General features: G+C 38.8%; 1 protein-coding gene across 1 annotated transcript in view; it reads left to right on the top strand.

Annotated features, from left to right (window-relative positions):
* LOC146798868 (nesprin-2-like) overlaps positions 1-22,892 on the top strand; it is a 1,144,883-nt gene that overhangs the window by 293,721 nt on the left and 828,270 nt on the right. Inside the window, exons 27-28 of the mRNA XM_085627789.1 lie at positions 16,489-16,612; positions 17,040-17,197. Coding sequence (XP_085483915.1) covers positions 16,489-16,612; positions 17,040-17,197 — 282 coding nt within the window. The remainder of the gene's footprint in view (positions 1-16,488; positions 16,613-17,039; positions 17,198-22,892) is intronic.

Genomic DNA, 22,892 nt, shown 5'->3' on the forward strand with positions numbered 1-22,892 from the left:
CCACATAATTTCAGGCAAGGCTCGGATCGAAGGTTGCGCCCATTGATGTCCCCTATACTTGTAGGAACAGATCGTTTTTGTAACAAAAGTTTTTCCGGGTCAATACACTGTAACACGAATGACTGCAGAGTGTCGTAGAACCACTCCTGTTCCCCAAGCGCCCGCGCTGCCGCCACCAGTGTGGCATCCTGGGGTAAGCTCCTATGGTGTAGCGCACGTGAGGTGCTATCTTGTTTTTTCACAAATGTTTGGTTCTTATACACCTGTTTAAGTGCCGGGTATTTGTTTTAAACACAGTGACTTATAACTTGAAGGTTGTTTTAAATTGAAATAAGTCGGGCTTGAACGAGTTGGGACAATACCTGTGACAAAATGAAGGGTTGTTGGTGGGACATATGAAATGAATTCCCATATCCTCTCGCAAAGTTATTCAGAGGCAGTGCCCACATTGATCAGGTTTGATTGCTTTTGGTGTACGAATTGAGTGGAGGGCGACCTGATCAATTGTGCCTCTCCAGCTCCTTAGTATAAGAATTTTAAAAAAGCTAACACATTTACTTTGTGGCAATAGGCTTGTTGTGGGTTCTTAACTATCTTTCCAACCTCTGGGTCTGTTTCATCTGTTTTCCCAATAAACACGTTAGAGTGTTGAATTTAAATAGAATAGAGAATTGCCAGCGGAAGCGTGAACTGCTTTATTGTATGCAAATTCAGCTGTCCACATCAGACCTGGCCATTCTCTTTCCTGATCTAGTAGATACAATCACAAGTATTGTTCTAACACTTGATAGACTCTCTTGATTTGTCCATCAGTTTCTGGATGGTAGCTGGTGGAGCACTGAGAGTCAACTCCAAGTCTTTTCATAAACGCCCTCCATAAATGAGATATAAATTATGTGCCCCGATCTAAAATCACTACCACAGGAATTCCATGAACTTTTACAACATGTAGACTGTCCAGTTGTGCTAATTGCTGGTCATTTGGGATGTTTTTTTAAGGGAATGAAATGACTTATTTTGGTAAATGCATCCACATAAACCAAACAAGTGTTGCATCCTTGGCTGGAGGGTAAATCTACTATAAGGTCCAAGTAACCGTGTTCCATGGTTAAGGGTGGTAGGAAGAAGTTGTAGTTGCTATGTATTGCCTTATTTAGGAGTTCATGACTGGCCACCAGAAATGCCTTTTTGCAAGATTTGTAGTCTTTAACAAACCTTTATGACCTGCCAACGGATCATCGTGATATGTCTGAAAGGCCATTTCTCACAATTCTTCAGTGAGTAAATAAAGAGCTCCCTTGAAAAAGGGAAGATTTTCTCTCACTTCTCTTCCTGGATCTTTTTTAGCCAATTTCTTCATTACCCCTACATTAACACTTCGATTAACCATGAAATATTGAGTGGTGTGGGCAAATTTCTCTATGGGAATGACCGGAATCTCTTTTTGCTTTGTTAATTCACTCTTGGTGTTTAGTTTAAAAAGTGTGCCTGACTTCCCATTTGTTGGACCTGGTCTATTAATGATGACAAAATTAAAATTGCCAAATGATAAAGACTATCTCAATTGTCTTGGGGTCAGAGTTTGAGATGATTTTAGAATTTGCAGGTTCCTATGATCAGTAAACATGGTAACCACATATCGAGCCCCCAATAGGTGGTATCTCCATTCTCGAAATGCATCCTGTACTGCCAGTAGTTCTGTGCCAGCAGTAGGAGTCAACATCCTGGAGAAAAATGCTACAGGGTGAAGTTGTGTGATATTCTTATGTCACTGAGACATGATGCCCCCAACAGCAAAATCCGATACATCGACCTCCACATAAAATTCAGGATTTGGGTGCAACAAAATTGGTGCAGTAGTGAATACCTTTTGAAGAATTTAAATGCTTCTTTCACCTCATTGGGCTAATTGAATTGTGCATTCTTTTTTAATAGATGGGTTATAGTCACAATCTTTTTGAAAAATTTCATTATGAAACATTGATAAAAATTGGCAAAGCCCATGAAGCTCTGCACTTCTTTTATGTTGCTGCGAGTCGAACAAACTTGAATTGCTTGAGCCTTGGCTGAATCCGTGGAGATTCTTCTGGGAGAAAGGATGAGTCCAAGAAATTCAATTCCTCCACATGAAAGGCACACTTTTTAAACTTGATATATAGATTTTTCTCTTCCAATCTTTTAGGTATGGCTTTCAAATGCTGGACATGCTCCTCCAGGTTTTTGGAGAATATCAAGATGTCATTGGTATATAACAGCGCAATTTGATCTAAAATTCTCCAATAATATAATTGATGCAGTGATGAAAAGGCCTTGAAACCCTGCATAATACATAGGGCATTACTTGGTATTTATAAAGCCCAAATCTGCTACAGAAGGCTATTTTCCATTCATCCCCTTCAGCCACTCTAATTAAATGATAGGCCCCTTGAAGGTCCAATTTCCTATAGAGTTTTACCTCTTTAACGTGGTCCAGAAGTACTATAGTAAGTGGTGAGGGATATTGGTTCTTTATAGTCACTTAGTTTATACCTCTGTAATCAATACATGTTTTGGTCTCTGGGTTCTTTTCAAGGATGAAGAATTGGGGTGTAGAGACCAGAGATTTCCTAGGATGGAAGAATCCATTTGCAAGATATTGCTCCATATATTTTTTAAGATATAGATTTTCCACTTCCATTACAGCATAAATTCTGCCGCAGGGTAGATTTGCTCCTGGCTCCAAGTCTAATTTGCAATCTTATGGTCTGTGTGGGGGTAATTTATCTGCCTCTGCTTCGCTGACCAGAGCTGCAAATTCTTGATACTCCACTGGACTTTCATTGGTCTCCACAGACTTAATGATATGAGATTGTTGAGCCCGAGTAGTCCTTTATTCATTCTTAATTTCCAGTTTGAAATGTTCATTACAATAATTGGAATTCAGCAGAACGGTTCTTTTTCCCAAATCTATGGTGGGAGTATGTTGTGGTAATCAAGCCGATCCAAGGATTAACTGAAACTAAGGAGTATGAATGATATTGAATCTTATTAAATCTTGGTGACCATTTAAGTCAATCAGTTTTCCAAATCTATGGTGGAATTATGTTGTTGTAACCAAGCCAATCCAAGGATTAACTGAAACTAAGGAGTATCAATAATATTGAATCTTATTAAATATTGGTGACCATGTAAGTTGATCAATTCTATTGGTTCAGTCTTATTAATAATAGGTTGTGAGGATAGATTAGTTCCATCCTATGCTCTTACTGCTTCAAAATTCTTCTTCTTAGCAAAACGTATTCCTGCTTCATTCACCTATTTTATATCGTAGAAAAAGGTGCAGGACAGCAGATTGTAATGTGTTGGCAACTCATGGATTTCCTGGAGTTGTCTTTCCCCAGGGTTTCATGAGAGCAAATCCTCTTACTGATGGTGCCTCTCTTTTCCTGAACATTTGACCTTGGGATTCTTAGGTCATACAAATCCACAATATCTACAGAGGTTACACCATCTCCTTTCTTTTTTCTTTCTTTTATAATGGCCCTCTTGTGATACCGATTTGCATGGGTTCTTCTGGTGATGTTGGATCAGGATTCTTACTCATCTCCACCCTTGCTCTATAAAAATGAGAAGGTATTGGGTGGTATTATTTTCTCTTTTCTGTCTTCCATTCATTTTGTCTCTGGTCTATTTGCAATACCAAATCTATCAGTGTTGACACTTCTTTAAGTTTGAGCCAAAGTGTCTTTGAATTCTTCACAAAGCCCTCATTAGATAATGGCTGTTCCTTTAGCTTCAGGCCACTAAGTCTTGATGATTAGTTTGTTATATTGAGCCAAATGACATGTTTTAGGTCCAGAAGCTTGTTATCTGTGGCTTGTGAGATTGACCTTCAATCAAAAATCCAAGAAAACTCTGTTTTTAATTTCTCTACATCCTATACTACTGGATCATTTAATTGTACTAATTGCATCAAGCAGGCAGCAGCATCACCGCTCAAATAAGACAATAGAAATGTTACCTTTGATTGATTATCTGTGAAAATGATAGGTCTGCACATAAAATGCAGAGAGCACTTAGTCAAGAAAATCTGGGCCTTATGGGTGAATTGTTCTTGGGAAGCTAATGGATTAATATAGGATATAGCATGAATCACCTGAGAGGAAATTTCAGAAGACTGAGGTGACCGAGACTTATCCTTACTAGGAAGCAATGTGTTCCTGCTGCCAAACCATCTAATCTCTGTAGATTTTGTTTGGATTCTATATGGGATCTTTTTATTAATCTCTCAGGCTTTTGTTTTCTTCTATTGTACTAGCTAACTGTTGTTGCACATTTCCTATGATTACAGCCATGGTCTTAATGTCTAACCCTTCTGCCATTGTGCTTGAGTTCAATTTTCTTTATGGCACTTCTGTCAAGACCTAACCTTTTTGCCTGAAGATTCCACCAGAGAAGAAGAGTTCTCCCAATTGCCCCTTACTCCTTTAAACGTAAAATGTATTCTTTTAAACATCTTCCACAGCAGTACACTTGCAGAGGGGAATGGGGATAGGGAGATATGAAAGACTGCTTCTGGAGCCTGCTATGTTAGTCCTATCCGCCTCTGGTTCCCTGTATATCTCCGTATGAACACCCAGTGAGATTATCTGTCGGTATCAGGAAAAGAGTAGAACATTAAATATAACACTCACACCTTTCTTTTGTTTCCTTTTCTAACCCCAGTTTGTTACTTGACATTCTTAAATACCCGGCCACATCTGTATATACAAATATAGTTCTACAATTATAACTTCTGCTTTCAGAGGTTTAGCTTCTCTCTTGGTAATGTGGTCACAAATTTGTCACAGTCTATAAAATAGTTCTTGCCATGTTGATTAACATATGCCAATCCTTGTTTTTATTGTCAGAATTCTGATTAGTTCTTAATACCAAATGAATTTGTTTCAGTTTAAATATCCCAATGCTTTTAAATAGGATATAAGGCTTATTGTCTTTCTTAGAAAATATCCTGACACACTGCAGATGACTTATGCTTGCTTCGACAAATAGTTTCATCTCCTCCAAAAATTGGACCAAATAAATGGGGAATACCCCAGTGTTCACACCAATAAGCAAAGGGGCAGAACACCCCCAAAACAGGAATAACTGTAGGAAATGATTTCCTGAGAGCACGAGTGCTAAGGGAACACTACTCTCCACTAAAGTAAATCAGTTGAAGTTCGCCGCTCTGAGCGTACGTAAAGAAGGCTTGCAGTATCTACAGCTGACTTCTCCACTAGACTGCTGACCTTTGTTTTGGTTTTAATGCAGCCACCATCTTGGATTCTCCACATGCTTTGTTCTTTCAGAAGTTTCCAATAGCAAATTCAAACAGCTAATAAGGTGAGACTTTTGTTATTTTCAATGAGCATATACTTTACTCTGGTGCCTCCTTAAGTTCAAGACACAGGTTTTAGCCTTGCCTCAGTATGCACGACAGAAACCTGCAGTTACAATATTTCTTAAAAACAGTGGAAAATGAAAGACAAATCTCTGAGACACCAATATATAGATAATTGTAACCCAATAGTAAATTTGTGCACCCAATTCACACCATACATTTGAAACTCTTTTGCATAAAGATTCGAGGCATCTGATTAAACTCAGAAACTATCAAATATATTTAACCAATAAGGACTGGAACACTTTAAAATCTTTAGCTAACAATAGTGCTATAACCATACAGTTGGCAGGCAATGAAGGTGGATTGGTTATTATGGATACAACATTTTATGTGTATAAAGCAACAGCTCATGTCAAAGATGAAAATGTGTTTCTAAAATTGGAAAGAGATCATTGACTTACAAAATTTTGTAGATACCAGTTTGAATCAAGCTACCAAATGCAAATGGATTTCTGAAAAAAATTAAGAAACGTCTTCAAATATGCAACCCTTGAAGACCTAAATTGTACCTGCTTCCTAAGGCACACAAAAGTTTAACCGATCCACCTTTTCCCTTTTATTGTATCAGCTTGTGGATCTTTCCATGAACCCTTGTGGCAGATATCTGGATAGATTTCAGTAACGCATTGAACCAAGCATGACATTTTATTTTAAAGCTGACATTTATTTAAAGATGGCAGAAGAACAAGAAATATGGGCAGTCTACTGTTGATGGCAATGCCCTGTATACCTCAATTCCACATTCAGAAGGAATAAAGGATGCTGAATGTGTACCACTGCTATAGACAGAATAAATATGGGGCAATAAAGTCTTCTTGTTGAACTGTTACATTTCACATTATAACATAGTTACTTTAAATGGAAGCATTATTTTTTTATTGTTGCAAAAAAAGCTCTTCCATGGGTTTTACAAGGCCCCAAGCTATGCCAATATCTTTTTGGTGGTGTTTGGGGAAGAACACATTTACAGCCATAGAAAATGGACCCAAAGACTTTCTATATATTTAAGATCGATAGATTCCATTGTCATCATATGGAATGGTCGTTTAAATAAACTGAAAGAGAATATTGCTGACTTAAATGCTAAGAATCACTGCATGTAAGGTACCCACAATATTGATAGAACAAACATCCCATTTCTAGATGTTATGATGAAGGTCGAAGTACTTGGTGTCAGCACAACTATATTTAAAAAACCAATGGATTAAAAAAAAAATACTTCATTATCAAAGCTTTCATCAATTTGCTTTTAAAAATACTCCCAGTTTACTTATCTGAAATTACTAACACCTGGCTTTCAAGATTATAAAGAGATTGAAGAAGAGTACACAAAAAGATTCTGCAGAGCGAGGACACCCTTTAAAAATCATATTTACTCTATTGGTCATATGCAGAGTAAAACTAGATAGGGAAAGTTGCAATATCTATTCAAGAAAACATCGAAATTACATGCTGTATTTTTTAATGTATATTTCACAATGCTTCTTTTAGTTTCTTCCACAGTGCTTTTTTAGCAAAACGGTTTTGTGGATAGAATAATGGTTGTAAGATTATAAACCTGTGGGTGTAATGTATATGACCAGTACAGACACACATGATGTCATTTCATGTGCTTCTTTCCAACTTGGCTATCGATAAGGTCACATGGCAAGTAATTTTATCAGTTGGATACACCACATGTTCTATGATTTGTATTCACAAACAGAATTTGGAGTAGATTACATTTCCTCATCCTTGCGTATTGCTTTTATTTCACATGTTGGAGATAGTTGCATCTATTAGTTGTATTTAGTCATTCAACAAATGTTAAGGTTGCTTTCACAAATTGTATACATTGATAGTTGACATGTGCATGCATTCATACAAAACATCTATGTATATTCAAAGAAATATAGCCCCTACCTCAGCAAAGATCAGGGAGTACGTCCACCATAATCAGTGATAGGCGAATTTTCTGCAGCGTTTCTCGTCTTTGATATTGTTCTAATTTGGGCTATAGCTGTAGTAGGTGAGGCATTGTCAATTTTTAATACATAGATTGGTAATAGTGATTGTATCAACTAATAATGTCATAGAATAGTTCATGCATGTGATATTGGGATAGGACCTTCTCCCCTATTAGTTTATTGGTGATAGTGGATTCACTGATTTACATGTGCGGTGTCTAATTCATCTATGATAAGGAAGCCGTCCTCATCTATTAGGTGTTTATTATTAACATTAATTTTGGCACTTATGAAATCCAGTCAATAAGCAGCAGGATATGGATGGAATAGGGAGCATTTATCTTTTTCATGATCTCTTTTTCTGATACAGTTCTTCATGTGACAGTTTGGGTATATTTACGTTGAACATGTAAATTAGCAGCACCTTTGCAGTACTTTTCCAAATACACAAGAGTGAGTCTAAGACTTGAAGTGATGAGCGGTGGAAGTTTTGTAGTAACATGGGCATCACATCCCCCTAAAACGTGTTGAAACTTCCCTGAGACATGTATTAATGGATAGCTTCTTCAGACAGTGTAGTTTTTCTTAAACCCACCAAGTTTCACCATGTGCAGGGATTGAAAATTTGAGTGGGTGATTGTGAGATATTCACTTCGGATTATAAATGTAACTATTTTAAATAGTATTAATACAGGTTTTTCATCAGCTGTTAAAACATTTTTCCTCCAATTGAATTATCCAGTATATTTTACATATTTCTTTATTTCCTTCCATCAGAGTGTGTTTTGGGGATTCCTATTTCATCAAACATCCTTGTGTACAGCATTTATGCATGTGATATATTATTTTCAGGTATTTTTTTGGTCAACATTTTGTTTGTATTTTCATTGAACACTTTCCTTGTAAATTATCCTCAAGATGAAAGACCACACTGGACCAAATGCATTGGGGTAGTTGTAAATGTTTTGATGACTCAACATGTTGATTAAACAAAATATGGATACTAAATGATTATGGCAGAAAGGACTATGATTGATTGAAAAAGCAATTGCATTCTCTAATAATTTATTCATGAAAAACACTGGATGAGCACAAAGTACATTTGTTAGCTTTTTTGAAGCAACAGGACAATAGTGCACCAAGGGACTAGTCCCTCATGGGGAGTACTAAAATATCCAAGTTGTTTGTGCCTTTGAACATAAGACAGACCTAAGTGGCTAGTCTTTACCAGAATATATATAAAATATATACATCATAATTTTAGTTTCAATACAGACAGTGCATTACATCAGCTAATTTCCATTGTAAATATATGTCAGGAATGCTCTTGATCCTGATGAGAGATAACATTATCGGTCTCGACCAATTGATGGTTCGACCCAACCAACTGCCAAATGTTATGATTATAATAATTGGGGTTAAGTTAAGTTACCATTTCTTTTTCCTAGTTCGAGCATGCCATCAGCATATAACAACAACAATACCCTACAGGCGCCCAAACTTTATGCCTCAGTTGAGCTGAATTCCCAGAGTAGGGCTCTATTGCCAGAGAAACAAGAATTGGAGACAGAGGCTCCCGTGCTAGGTTCTTCTTTCAATTTTTATGGCTACAGAAATTTGGTTATTTATATTTATTTTTCTCAATGAGGAGATTGTACCGCAAATTAATTCATTTTATCATGTCCTTTCCCAGTTCTATACTTTCTTACACGGTCAGCTGAAACGGCCTTTCAATAGGGCCATAGGTCTTAGTTGCATTGAGAAATGTAGCCACAACTTTGATATCTGTATTTATCTGATGTGTGAAAGCAAGCAAGGTTCACATGTTATCTGCTGTTACCTACATGACATAAACTGGACTGATAAGGCAAAACTAGAACATGTAAAAGGGGTAGGCTTGTGTTAGCAAAAATTTTGGCACATAATTTATTATCTATATTTATTAAAGATAGGCCTATATAAGTTGCGTAATTTTTGGGGTTTCCCTGGTTTCGGAAGAGTGATGGCAGTTACTTGTCTTAGGAAGGGGGTAATACAACTCTGGCCCTTGCCTCCTCCTAAATCAGGAGTAAGAAAGGGGCCAACGGCTCAGCATTTTCTTTATAAAACTTGATTGGTAACCCATCACTACGTGGTTCAATGCTTTTGGTCGTATCCTTAATTGTTTTTATTATTTCAATGAACCTAATTAAAGAGCACAAAGCCTCTTGTTCCTCTGACTCCACCCACTCTAACATTGTAGTGTTCCCTATACTTGTAGATGTCAAATGTGTCTGGAGTTGTATGCGAAGTTTGGAATAAAATTGAAAGAATATTATTAAAATATCCGTGGGGTGACATAGAGGGTTTTTTCTGTCTCACTAAATTTCGACAATATATGAATCAGCCTATTGCGGGCAAATGAGACTAGCCAGTGTGTGTGTCACCAGTGCGTTCTTCTCCACCGTATATTATGGCAAACCTATATTTCCCTAAATATTTGATCTCCCTGTCAGCCTCTTTTTTAAACTCTAGAAGTTGGAGTGTATACTTAATAATAGCTTAGGATAATTGTGAGTGCTATGTGCATTCTCTGGCATTCTAACATCGATCTCAAGTACAGTCAACATCTTACGAACTGATTTGAGTATGACATTTCCTTTAACATTCCTCCAAGATTGCAACTTAAATGCTTCCTATTGCATGGAGTGGGTGTTGACCAAGCATTGATTAGTTTAGTGCTCCACCTTGAACTATGATTTAAAGTTACAGCAGTGCTTTTCTTTTTGTTCATTCATTCCACAAGCAGTGGTGGGGGAGGAGGCAGGGGGTAGTAATTTTTTTTTAACCTACCTCCTTGCTGCTGCGCCTCTTTTCGTTGTCCCTCCTGTCGTCGCTCTGCTCTGGCCGGAAGCAGGAAGCACCCAGGCCAGCAAACTGTCATGCACACTGATGACAGTGCATACCACTCCCCATGGGTGCCTGTTATCCCTCTAGCCCCGCCCAGAAATACACCGGGACACAAACTAAAATGATAATTAAACCATGGTTTATTATCGTTTTATTTTAATTTTATTTTGAGCTGCTGGAATGGGGGGAGAGGTAACTGAGGACCCGCCAATGCCCACAAGTAATGGCTTTCTGGCATAAAGTGCAAATCTTTTATACACATTGATGTGGCTGCACTTCTGCTGTGTTTTTTGCCACATGCCATAAAAAGTGCTATTTTTGCACTGATTTCTCAAAGGTACGTCATCAAAATGTTTTTTATTTTTGCTACTGAAACATTTGGCTCGTGTTTATCCATGGAGCCACACTTTACATGCCAAGCAGTAGAAGGCACTCTTAAAGTTGTTAGCTAAGAATATTGACAAGCAAAGTCTGGAACCTTAAACGAAAGAAGGCTGAATTGCATCATGAATCACCAAAAAGTAAACATATTAAGATCTGCGCAAAATTAAACTTTGCCTAAGTTTCGATATAGTTTATTGGATGACTGCAACTAATATGTAAATATTGGGCATTTCTTCAGATACAAAGAAACCTTGAATATCATTTTCTCGCACATTTAATACAATGCAAACTTGTAGATTTATTGCTGTACACCAAACCTAAGTAGCGAAAATTGGTTTATGACTCTCATGTGACTTTGAACCTCAGAGTGTAACTTGTAATACGAATCTAAGAACAACACTGAAGAAACACTGAACTAAAACAACACATTGATGTCTGTTCATGAATTTTACTCTTAGAAACTGAACTTATTGTGCCCTGTTAACCAAACCTAATGTTACGTTAAAACCAGTGTTCTACCCGGAGAGAAAATTGTGTCTGTTCACACAACATTCCTCAAAATCTACTAGTCACTTGTTGTTATTATTGGTCTGATTTTGATGTTGGCAGGTGGCCCATTTCACCATGAAGGAGGTAGAGTAAATTATTCAGTCGCCCTGACGGAGGTGCCGCCCGCCACATTGCGAAATGACCACCAAGCCTGCCACATTGCGAAATGACCACCAAGCTGTTGGTCATATCTTAAAGCATTGACAGAAATGGCGATCAGAGCGGTTCCGGTCAATGCTTTGTGAAGTCTGGCGAATGGCTCCATTAACATGACAGAGCTGTGCACCAAACTCTTTTGAGTTTCCGGTAGTGGGGGTTTGTTTTTGAAAATTCAAAAGAAAATGCCCCTCTTGCCATGGCAAGGGGAGCATTTAGCAAGTTTCACTGCCAGTAAAAACTGACCTCTAATTCCCCTCATCTAAATCAGGTGGGTGGAATTACAGGTCTGCCTCCAATGGCTCCTACTCCACAGCTGTTGGAGGGGTCTAATCAGTTCTGAGATGGAGTAGTCGCCGCCAAGAATTAAATCAAGCCCTATGTTATTCCAACTGAGGTCCCAAATGTCAATTGAATCTTTGAGCAAAGTAAGATTGAGCGTACTGTTTCTTGTCCCATCCTTACCTCCAAATATATGTACGTGCTTGGCATCCGCTTCATCTCCGGGGAAAATAATACCAGCCATATACTGTGACGGTAACAATATAGACTAATTTGTGTATATCGTACATAACTCTATTATTCAGGCTTGTGCTCCACATTCTACGCACCGTTCTGCGATTAAGTCTAGTTTAGGAGTCCTAACTTTAATACTACTAAATGCCTTCTGTGAATACCAAAAGTAGTAAGTTTAGGATTTTATCTCCGATTAGTTCTGTGAATCGGCCCCATAATGTATCACATTAACATCTCATGTGGTATGACAAATTTGTGAATGACAAAACTGTTGTTTATGAAAAATTCCCTTTTTAATTAAATATTAAATCTTCACTGCTATGCCCCGCTCCAAAACTAAAAATCCTCCTTGTACTGTCTCCCGTTGCTTGCTCCCGATGCTTACTTAAAAGTGCTGCGGGCTATTTTTTCTTAGGAGGCAACCACGAATGCTTCTGCATACCAAGCCTGCCTAATTTTGATTCTACCTCTTGCTTCTTTTTTCTACTACCCAACACTTCTAACCTCTTTATCTCGATTTTCACCCCTGCTTCATCCCTTTGTCATTGTTATCCCTTCTTTCTCTTCACTTTCTTACTCCCTTTTCTGACCTTCTCTCTCTTCCTCTGAGTAAAAAGCTGATAATGAAAATAAATGTTGGTCCTCAAAAATGAGTGTTGCTTCCCACAACCTGCAGCCACCTGCACTAATGTACTGCTTTTTCTGCTCCAAATTTCTCTTTTCATTGTGCATGTAGAAACACCTCACACCCTGCAATTCTATTGAAATCGCACCCCTACTCTGTCGACTGATGCAGTTGGCCAGAACACTGAAAAGTCTGCCTTTCACTTTTGATAATCAAGATAAAAAGGAAATTTGTAGTGTTAGCCCTTGTTGTATCTGCTTCGATTACAGCATTGAGCAATGCATTGCAAGTCACTTTTCTAAATGAACAATTGAAACAGAAATGGCACTTGTGTTACAACACACCTAGCTTTAATGGTGTATAGACAAACATCTTTATACAACATGGCAGCTGACTGTGTGCCTCCTTCTTGTGTCTGAAACTGTTTCTAAAAAGGGACGTGCATTGTTCCATTCAATAGTTTTACTGTCAATGGCAAATATTTTCGTCATAATTGCATTTTTAAATGCACTTCCATATTTAGTTATTTCTTTAGTTAATTGCTTTTATAGAAATGACTTATGGCCAGTCGCCATTTTGATTCTCTAAAGGCACCTTTCATTGTGACCGTTCATTATGATGTTTTTTGACCCTGAAAGTACATTAAACAATATATTCCCAAGTCAATTGACCAGTCAGTTCTTATCACAACATGCACGATCTTAAATAGGCCAATAAAACATGCATACACGTGACTAAGACATTCCAGGGGTGTATATCACGAGTAACACCGCATAGGCTATAAATTATTTCATGAGGAACTAGAAACCTATTAGCTGACCACTATTCCAAAACTCTCATCTGGACAGAGGTTTATAGGCAGACCACCATTAATCATCACCTTCCTTTTTTCTCTTATTGTTATTTAAAATGAAATCCATCACACTTAAAAAGTGATAACGTCCAAACACTGAAAAATATGTAATAATGCAGAGAAAGGATACAAATGTAATTGGGGAGGTTCAAGGACTTTCAAAATAAAAAATGTAGAATATGATGGTCTTTAACTGTTTTCTGAAAGCCATATATTTCTGTAACTTACTAATATTAAGGAGTATGTGCTTACATTATTTAATAATAAGTGCGCAAAGGTTCTCCATTCTCATGCTTCAACTGCCAAACGGGTTTGTACATTTTGATGTTTTTTCAGAAAAATAGGTATTCAACCATACACTGTCTGATTGGATGGGATAGACCATCAAATACAATACTGGATTTGGCAGGAAGATAGAGCTGGCATATAACTGCTGTTATGTGCATTTTTTGATATGTTTTGTTTTTCACTATTGTGGATGCTTGATTCTGGATTAACTGTAGATGATGGAGTAATTCAGAGGACAGCCTGTGTGCAGCGCATTTGCCCCAAAAATAGTCCTGCCAAATTGGCCCTTTAATCCTGTCACAAACAAATGGTGACTCAGCAAAAAAGTTTCTGATAATATGAGAAGGCATTGACCACAGCATTCATCAGTGCCCCACTACACATAGCAGTGCAAAGGTGAACACTTAAGGATTTTCCTGGGATCTTCAGGTGGTAAATGTGTCAGAAAAGATCTATAGGTTTGAAAGTTGTTGAGTGATGCAGGTTTTTAGTCGAGTCATCAGTTAAGTTGAGTTAGTTCACTTTCATCCAAGTTTAGCCATTTCTGTGGATAATTTTCAGACTTGTGTGAACTGATTTAAAAATAGCAGTGAATCTAAAGACCACCTCAGTGCCATCAGCATATTTGTAAAGCTGCAGGTCATGACTATGTGATAGTTCGTGTTTTGGTTGAACATATGACACAGCTAGAGAAAGGCAAGATCCTTGAGTCGTACCACAAGTAACAGGAGCTTATTCCAAATCAAACAGATCAAGGCACCAGCAAGAAAATCCTTAGCTATGGTGTTGAAAGCAGCAGAGAGATCCAATAAACTTAACTCTCTCTCGTCAAGTGACTGCAAGGTTAGTTTTTTAATGTAATTCGGGGTAATTTCAGGGCTTGTCTTCCTCTTGTGCTCACCTCTTTAGACTCTTTTAAGCATTCGGGTGTTCACTTCAGGATTAATTCCCAGGAAAATCAGCAAATTTTCCCTCAGAGATTTCCCTAGGTTTTTGCCTTTCCATAGTGCTAAAAAGGGCCAGATGAACATATTATTTGGAAGAAGTTCAGTAGTACCATGTACATCACTGAGGCAACTGCAATGCTGGAATGCCCAGATTCCAGCAAGGACTTTTGTCTGTAGTAGCACATAGATATTGTTTCAGCAAAGGATTGAGATATGCCCATGTAGAATTACTCCTATATTTGCAGAAATGTTTTGAGTTCATAGAACTCTCAAAGTATTCTGGTATGGCTCCTGGAAAACAACTGCTGTAACTTTACACGTGTAAAATTCATGCAGGCAGAATTTCCACAAGGTAAAAATGTAAAAACAATTCAGAAATATGGAATTTTTCCTCCTTGTTGCACTGTTATCCTGAGCCCCTATCACTGGAAGGCCATGCTAGAGCCCAGGAAAAACCAGAGTAGGGAGCATGCCACCTGTAGTATGGAGAAGAGATGCATACATACTCCAGCCAAACGGGAGAGCACATCCTCCACCCATTCCCCAGAAACTGCACTCCAACAGACCATTCTCCTCTAGACCATCACCTCACCACCAGCAGACTCAGAGTCCGAGTGAACAAATGGGTGAATAACACCCAATTGGAGAGTACCAGTGGTAGGAGGACGGATGGCCCAGGAGTGTTAGGGGATGTAGAGAGGATACCTATTGCAGGACTCCTTTAATAGAATAAACAAACATACTCTGACTGATGAAATCCCCCTGGGTTTGTTGGGGCACAGCTACTGGTGCAGGACACAGTAGTAGTTATATACAGTGCAGCATCACCAGGACCCAAATATAGCTGTTTTTTTACTCCTAAACCAGAAGATGTTGTTTATTCATGGAATCGGGCTGATTACCCTGTTACAGGGAATCTAAAGGGTGAGAATATAAAAAGAAAAGGAAAACACCTCTTACCAAACCGGAAGGTAGGCTTCTATTGTTTTGAGACAGAAACAAACAGGAGGTATAGTAGGGAAAGTCCCTCTTTATGACCCCAAAGAAGCAGGTGGAGCCTAAGGTAAAAACAGAGTCCAAGTATTTGATTTTAAGTTTATTATATGGTTAAGTAGGTAAACCAGGCCTGGGTCACGAGGTAAACCCCCGCAATGTAAGGAATGTGATGCAGTAGACTAGGATTCGGAGTAATGAAGCTTACCGGTAGGTAATAGGGATACATTTGTCTCCCATGGAGAAATCCTTACTACTACAATCCCATGAAATCTGAGGCTTTTACCCCTGCACTCGCTCAGTTGAAATGTGGAACAGCTGGCAAAGACAGAAGTACACTTGAAAGTGTTTTCTGGGTGGAAACAGCACCCAAATTGTACTGAACATGTGAGTGTGTGGTTGTTCACTTACTTTTGCAAATAGATCTACCTGTAACGCCCACAACCACATCCTAATCCTTAATATTCAAATGCAGAAATAACTACATAAAGTACAATTTCCACATGGAAAGATGCCCTTTCCTTGAGTAAAAATTCATCAATCCTGATTATCATTTTATAATTATAAGGTGGTACCTTTGGGCATATAAATACAAGCTAGGTGCACAAAATCCTTATAGAACTATTCCCCTTGTGCCAGATTTGTTCTCTCCTTCTAACTTCATTTGGTGGTCATAGCTGTCTTTTTGTACCCCCCCCATAATAATTTAACAGTACATGAGATTTTCTCTTGTCTTCTACATGCATACAAAAATATGATTGTTTTATAGAAGGGTTAAAAAAGACTTCAGAGAAAAAATAAAGATCATTTTGAAAAAGAAAACATTCATAATAGATCAAAGTATTGTAAAACAAGATTTTTTGTTTCCTTTTATAATGTCAAATTCATTAACAGAAAAATGTTCTTTGCTGGCCTAGATGTGATTCACAAAAGCATAACTTCGAGCTTCATTTGAAGAACATCAGAGAAACACTGAACTCCGATTTTACAGATGAAACACAGACAGTGTCCTACCTTCAAGACAAACTTCAAGAACTGCAGGTAAAGAAACAATCACACACCGCATGTCTTGTATTTACAAAGTCACTACTGAGAACGTTAATGCAAACTAACTCACTAATCCTGTCGTTTATATGTGGGAGTATATTAAATGTCCATCATAAATTAAGGTCAATACATTCCCATGCAGGTCTAAAATTATCTCGCTGATTAACAGCAACGTTTATGGATACAAGAAGTAGTACTACAGTAGTACTGCTTTACGTACTCCTGCATGCCTTTGTGAATCGTCCCTAAAACATCCATCTCCCCAATAGTAAAAGTGCAAAGAGGGAACACAAGACATGTGACAGGATGTAAAAGACTCCAACAGGAATACTATACGTATTTCAAAGTGCCTTTAAGAATAGGTCCATAATTTCTGAAGAGTGTTGTTAAAACATATTTTTGCTTGTTTCAAATTTATTAGGACTTTCAGAGTGACGCAGATTCCAGTTGGAAGCATTTTGAATCTAGATCCAATGCGATAGAAAACCTTGTGGAAGACACTGGAAAGATTTTAATATCTGAAGAAAGAAATAGAATGAAAAGAGAATGGAGTGAAGTTCAGATACTTATAAACGCCAGGTACTTTTATCTCTCTAAGAATGTTCTTGGATGACTTGAAGTAAGTTGTAACAGGTTCCCATCTAATTACTTTCTTGATCATTTAATTTTTTATTTTATTTTTTTAAATAATTTTTATTAAATAATTTCGAATTACAAACTAATTTGATAAGCAAGTACACACAGAATGGAGGGATACAGTATTGACAATTCCACCTTATTCAACTAATAAAACAAGAGACCAAGCTTTTACTGTCCATATATCTAAAATAAAAAAATAAAGGGGAGGAAAAAGGAAAAAAAAAAAAAGACAGAGCCAGGATGAAGACCACTCCAGTATTGAACTTTTGTTACTTTAAATCATTCACCCACTCATTAAGTGGTCTTGAAATCTTAAGTCCCTTGATTTTTCCTCTTTTCCCCTTTTGGGCATAGAGGGCATTCTCTAAGTTGAATATTTGTAACAGACGCATTTTCCATTGCCCAAATGTGGGCGGTAAAGGATCAAGCCACGAGGAGGCAATACATAATCTAAGCATAGCCATCGCAATAAACAGAAACTCCTTACATTTATCTTCTGGTATTGATACTCCGTGTAACATAAATTGGGGAGTTAGCAGTACCCTTCTATTCAAAACATGTTGCAGAAGCGTAGTATCCTCCAGCCTTAATTTCTCCAGCTCCGGACATGTAGAAAAAATGTGTACCAGATCTACACCCAAAGTTTTACATCTAAAACAATGAATACCCTCCATGCCCCCACATTTAATAATTTTAGCAGGAGTAATATAAAGATCAAAGAATGTTTTAAAGCATTGTGCCCAGAGATTTGCTGTAAATAATACAGTGTTAGCCAATACAATAGCTCTTTCCAAACATAAATCTGTAACCTCAAACCATTCCTGCCATTTTATAGAATGTTTTTCAATATCATCTGGTACCCCTTCAAGAAATATCCTATAAAGCTTTGAGATTGTAGGGGGGTCCCTACCAGTAATAGCCTCCAGCAGGGGAATCACAGAATACCCAGTTATACCACCAGTTTTCTTAATAATAAAGTCCCTTATTTGTAGGAACTTAAAAAAGTCTCTACTACTAAGATTAAACCTATTTTTTATTATTTCAAATGTAGCTAGCTGGTCTCCATCCAACAGGTCTGCTATACTACGCACACCCGCCCTTATCCACCTCCCAAAATATCCATCCAGCAATGTTACAGAGATCTGGCTATTATCCAAATATGGTGTGTATCTGCTAAACCTGCCCATACCAAGTTTTTTTCTAATCCGGGTCCAGTTTTGATATGCAGTTATCAAAATCTTAAATCGGGTCTTTTTAAAATAGCTAGGCTCATATATTTTTAACAGACAGCCACTAGCTCCCGAGCCCATTAAAATCTCAAATATAGGAGGTACATCATTTGAAGTCGCGGTCATGTTATCATCTGTTCGAAACATAGGCCAGCAATATTTAAATGACGCCACTAAGTAATATAATCTAATATTTGGTAGTCCTAGTCCACCTCTTTCAGCTGGAAGGGTTAGGAAACAATTTGCACGACGCTTTTTTTTATAGGACCAGATAAATCTCGCTATCTCGCGCTCGATCTGCCGAAACCATATATTATGTATTTCCAAAGGTATTGTACGAAAGATATATAATAGTTTCGGCAGAACAACCATTTTAATCAGATTACATCTCCCTGTGATAGATAGCTTCAAGTTGTCCCATCGACCCTCGTCCTTCTTAATTTTAGACATTATAGGGGTAAGATTCGCCTCTACTACTTCCTTAGTTTGGGCCCTAACTCGGATACCCAGGTACACCGCCTCCTCCACTATTCTGCCGTCTGTAGAGATCATGAATTTATTGGCTACAATCTGAGTTTTCTCCCTTTTAAGCCTATAACCAGAAACTTTGCCAAATTTCTCTTCCAGCATTTCGACTTCGACCAATGTACTAGATAATTCCGACGTGACAACGGCCACATCATCGGCATATGCCAGTATTTTCGTATCACTATCATTCAGGCTAAAGGGAGATATGTTCTCTGAAGCCTCCAGAAGCCTAAGAAACGGATCCATATATCATGCTTATAGCAAAGGCGAGGATGGACATCCTTGTCTTGTCCCTCTTTCTATAGGGAAAGGTTCAGAAAGGCCTCCCATAATCTGGACCTGAGCTAAAGGTTTATAATAAAGAGCCTGGATTGCCCTGATAAAGCCTTCTCCTAGATTATTAGCTTCAAGACATTTCTACAAATAGTTCCAAGAAACACGGTCGAACGCCTTTTCTGAGTCTAGGAAGGCCACTGCTAAAGGAAGTTTTAGTGTAATAAGTCTCCTTATATGATCCTCTATCCCCCTTCCCTGTATGAATCCATGCTGCCACCGGGAAACCAATTGCTGCATAACTCTATTAAGACGAGAGGCAAAAATCTTAGAATATAATTTAGCATCACTGTTTAGAAGCATTATTGGTATATACAAGCCCATATTTAACGGGTCTTTCTCTTTTTTTAAAAATATTACAATATTTGCCGAGCCCCAAGGCGTCGGTGGAACATCTCCCCCCTTAACGATATTAAAGAGAGCAAGAAGCTCCGCACCTAGAAGGTTTTATAGAATTCTAATGGTATGGCATCCGTGCCGGTGGCTTTGGCCGATGGTAGACCGTATAGCGCTTTCTGGAGTTCCTCATCTGAGATTTCTGATTCAAGATGACACGCCTCCTCCTTTGCCAATTTTACTTCAGGCAAAAAAAGAGAGTCATATCCTTCACCAGGTAATGTATCTGCTGTATATAGGGCCCTAAAATAATCTTTAAAAGAATCTCTAATCTCACTCTCATCAGCTATTATAACGCCATTCATGTTTTTTATTTGACTTATATGTCGAGCAGATATTTGTTGCCTAGTCCTGACTGCAAGTAATCGCCCAACAGTTTCGCTATATTCATAACATTCTTGCTTCTTGACTAAATATGTGCCTGCAAGCCTATTTAGATACAGATCATTTAGGGCTGATTTAGTCACTAAAATTGAGTCCAGGATTGCAGTTAGTTCCATTTTATCTCTCATGTTTGCTGTTAATTCAGTTTCCAGCTGGGAAAGCTTCTGATAATAGCTCTTGACTTGTTGAGTATATTTCCTCCTTCTGCGCGCTCCAAAGCTAAGAGTCTCCCCTCGTATCCAGGTTTTAAACATGTCCCAGACCACTCCTGGAGATGCAGTGCCCTTACTGATACTAAAAAATTCATCTATCCTACTTCTCGTATAATTTCTATAGTCTTGATCTAGAAGGATAGCCCTTTCAAATGTCCATTTTTTATGTATATTTACCATACCATCCAAAGGGAATTCAAAGACCAATGGGTTATGATCTGATAGAACCCTGGGGTATAATTCGATTTTTGCTTCCTTTAATAGCAATGGTGAAACTAAGAAGTAATCTAGCCTGGCACATTTTTGGTGGGGGGCTGAATAATAGGTGAATCCTGGATCCAAACCCCTTAGTTTAGGCCAAACGTCAATAAGCCCCAAATCCAATATCAAGTCATTCAGTGCCTTACGCAATTGTGGTTTACGATCCGCAGTTACAATACTGCCAGAATTTTTAACCCTGTTAACATTTAAATCCCCGCATAGTACATAAGGCGCTGGCCAGGATGGGAGCTCAGTCTATAAATATCTCAAAACTAATGGATCATCTACCACTGGAGAATATACTGAACCCAGCGTAAACACCCCCGTCCCCCACCCCTACTCCCTCCCCCTTCCTTTAAGCACGGCAAAAGGACCAGAGGTCCCTAGTGATGTGGAGCCGGGGGATCCCCTGTGAATATCCCCAAAAATACCCGATAAACACCAGCTCATACATAATGATCATGAGGCTAACTAGATTATCAAAAAAGAAAAAATAAGTAACATCAAGCCATATAATTATTAGGGTAGAAGACAGGTAAATATATAGCCCGGGCCACCCAAGCCTCTTATATTGTATTTAGAAATTCTTTGGCCTGTATCTCCGATATAAAAAAAGATAATTGTCCCTGATGCAATACTTTTAGCTTTGCAGGATTGAGCAGGAATACTTGTGCACCCTTCGCCTGAAACAGCGGCATCAGTGAGCGAAGCTGCCACCTTCACTCAACTGTAGCCTGGCAGAAGTCTGGCCTAACAAAGAATTCTTGTCCCTTTCCTTTTCTCTTCCGGTTTGGTCTAGCTGCATCAAAAACAGCTTCTCGAGCCAAGAAATTATTAAAGGAGATCAGGATGGCACGGGGTAGCACATTATCTTGCTTTGGTTGTTGTCGCATCTTAAAGGGGAACCGATGAGCTCTTTGTATTTCAATCTTCCAATCCCAGTTCTTTAAATCTGGAAATGCTTCCGAAAATAACTCTACAACAAACTGACGAACGTCTGAGGTTTCTAGCCCCTCCGGTATACCAAGAATGCGAAGGTTGTTCCTTCTCATTCGATTTTCTAAGTCAGAGAGCTTCCAGGAAACATCCTCCTTCTGATTTTTCAGACTCTCTGTAACCCCTCTCTGTGCGCTCAGTTCATCCTCAAGTTTTGAAATCCGCTCTTCGACTTCGCATGTTCTAGCTGCTATATCTGCACAAGTTTTGGCGACTCTTTTAATTGAGTTTTGTAGTTTGCGGCAGGAACTTTGGGCCCATGAGCTTTCTGCCCTGGTCTCTGCTCTATGTGCCATAATGAGCTGGTAGATAGAATGAAGAGTGACTTCCTTAGGGGCCTCCTGCTCCCCACCAAGACTCAGATTATCGCCCCTTTCTTCAATTATTGCATCAGTAATGTTACTAGAGAACGAATAGTCCCAGGCCAGTGACTCCTGAATGTTATTAACAGACGGCTCTCCCAGGATCCCATGTACCTTAGCTTTCCGGATTGTATCTAGCCCGTGCGGTATCTTTTCTTCTAGTTGGCTTTCTTCATCAAGGGAGCAAATACTATCGCTATCCTCTTCACGCCCTTCTTTGCTCAAACGGCCATCTTCTGACGACGTAGAAGGATCAGACATCGAGTAAAATTTATCCCCCATTTCCAACTCCTTAGAATGTTCCAATCCCGCATCTGCTAGAGCCCCCACAGAAGAGACACCTCCATCCAAAGTGCTTGTACCACTTACATTATTGCAGCTAATTTTCTCGCGTGCAGTCCCGAGGTTTGCCGGTAGGACTACAGGACCCACAATGCCTCTGCTGCACTCGCTAGCGCACTGACCTGGACCGCAGCTCCCACCTTCTTCATCAAAAGGTAAAACTGTTCCAGGATCGGCAGCTGGCATAGAGATTACATTCCCTGCTGCTGAGTCAGGTAAAGGACTACCTTCCTGCGTGGTTACCAATTTTTTGTCGTTCTTCGCGCTCTTTGATTTAAAGAGCGGATGGACACCTTGTTTAATTCGAACAGGCTTGGGTGTCCCCTCCTTCGATACGCCGTTTACCAGCAGTTTTTTAGAAGCCTTCGCCGGGCTATTGGTGCCTCCTGTGGGTTGTCGAGTCTTATCGTTCTTAGAGAGAGCTTTCGGCGCCATACCAGTTAGCGCTGACCACACCGCCGAGCTCTTTGATTGCAAAGCTTGAGACGGACTAAGAGCTCTAATCAAGAACTGTAGCTCGGCTTGTGAAAACAAAACCAAACGCCAAATCATTCCAAGTCGTTTCGCTGGTGATTTTTCCGTGAACAGTCAA

Source organism: Triturus cristatus, chromosome 9, assembly GCF_964204655.1.
Source record: "Triturus cristatus chromosome 9, aTriCri1.1, whole genome shotgun sequence".
In the NCBI taxonomy this organism is placed as follows: Eukaryota; Metazoa; Chordata; class Amphibia; order Caudata; family Salamandridae; genus Triturus; species Triturus cristatus.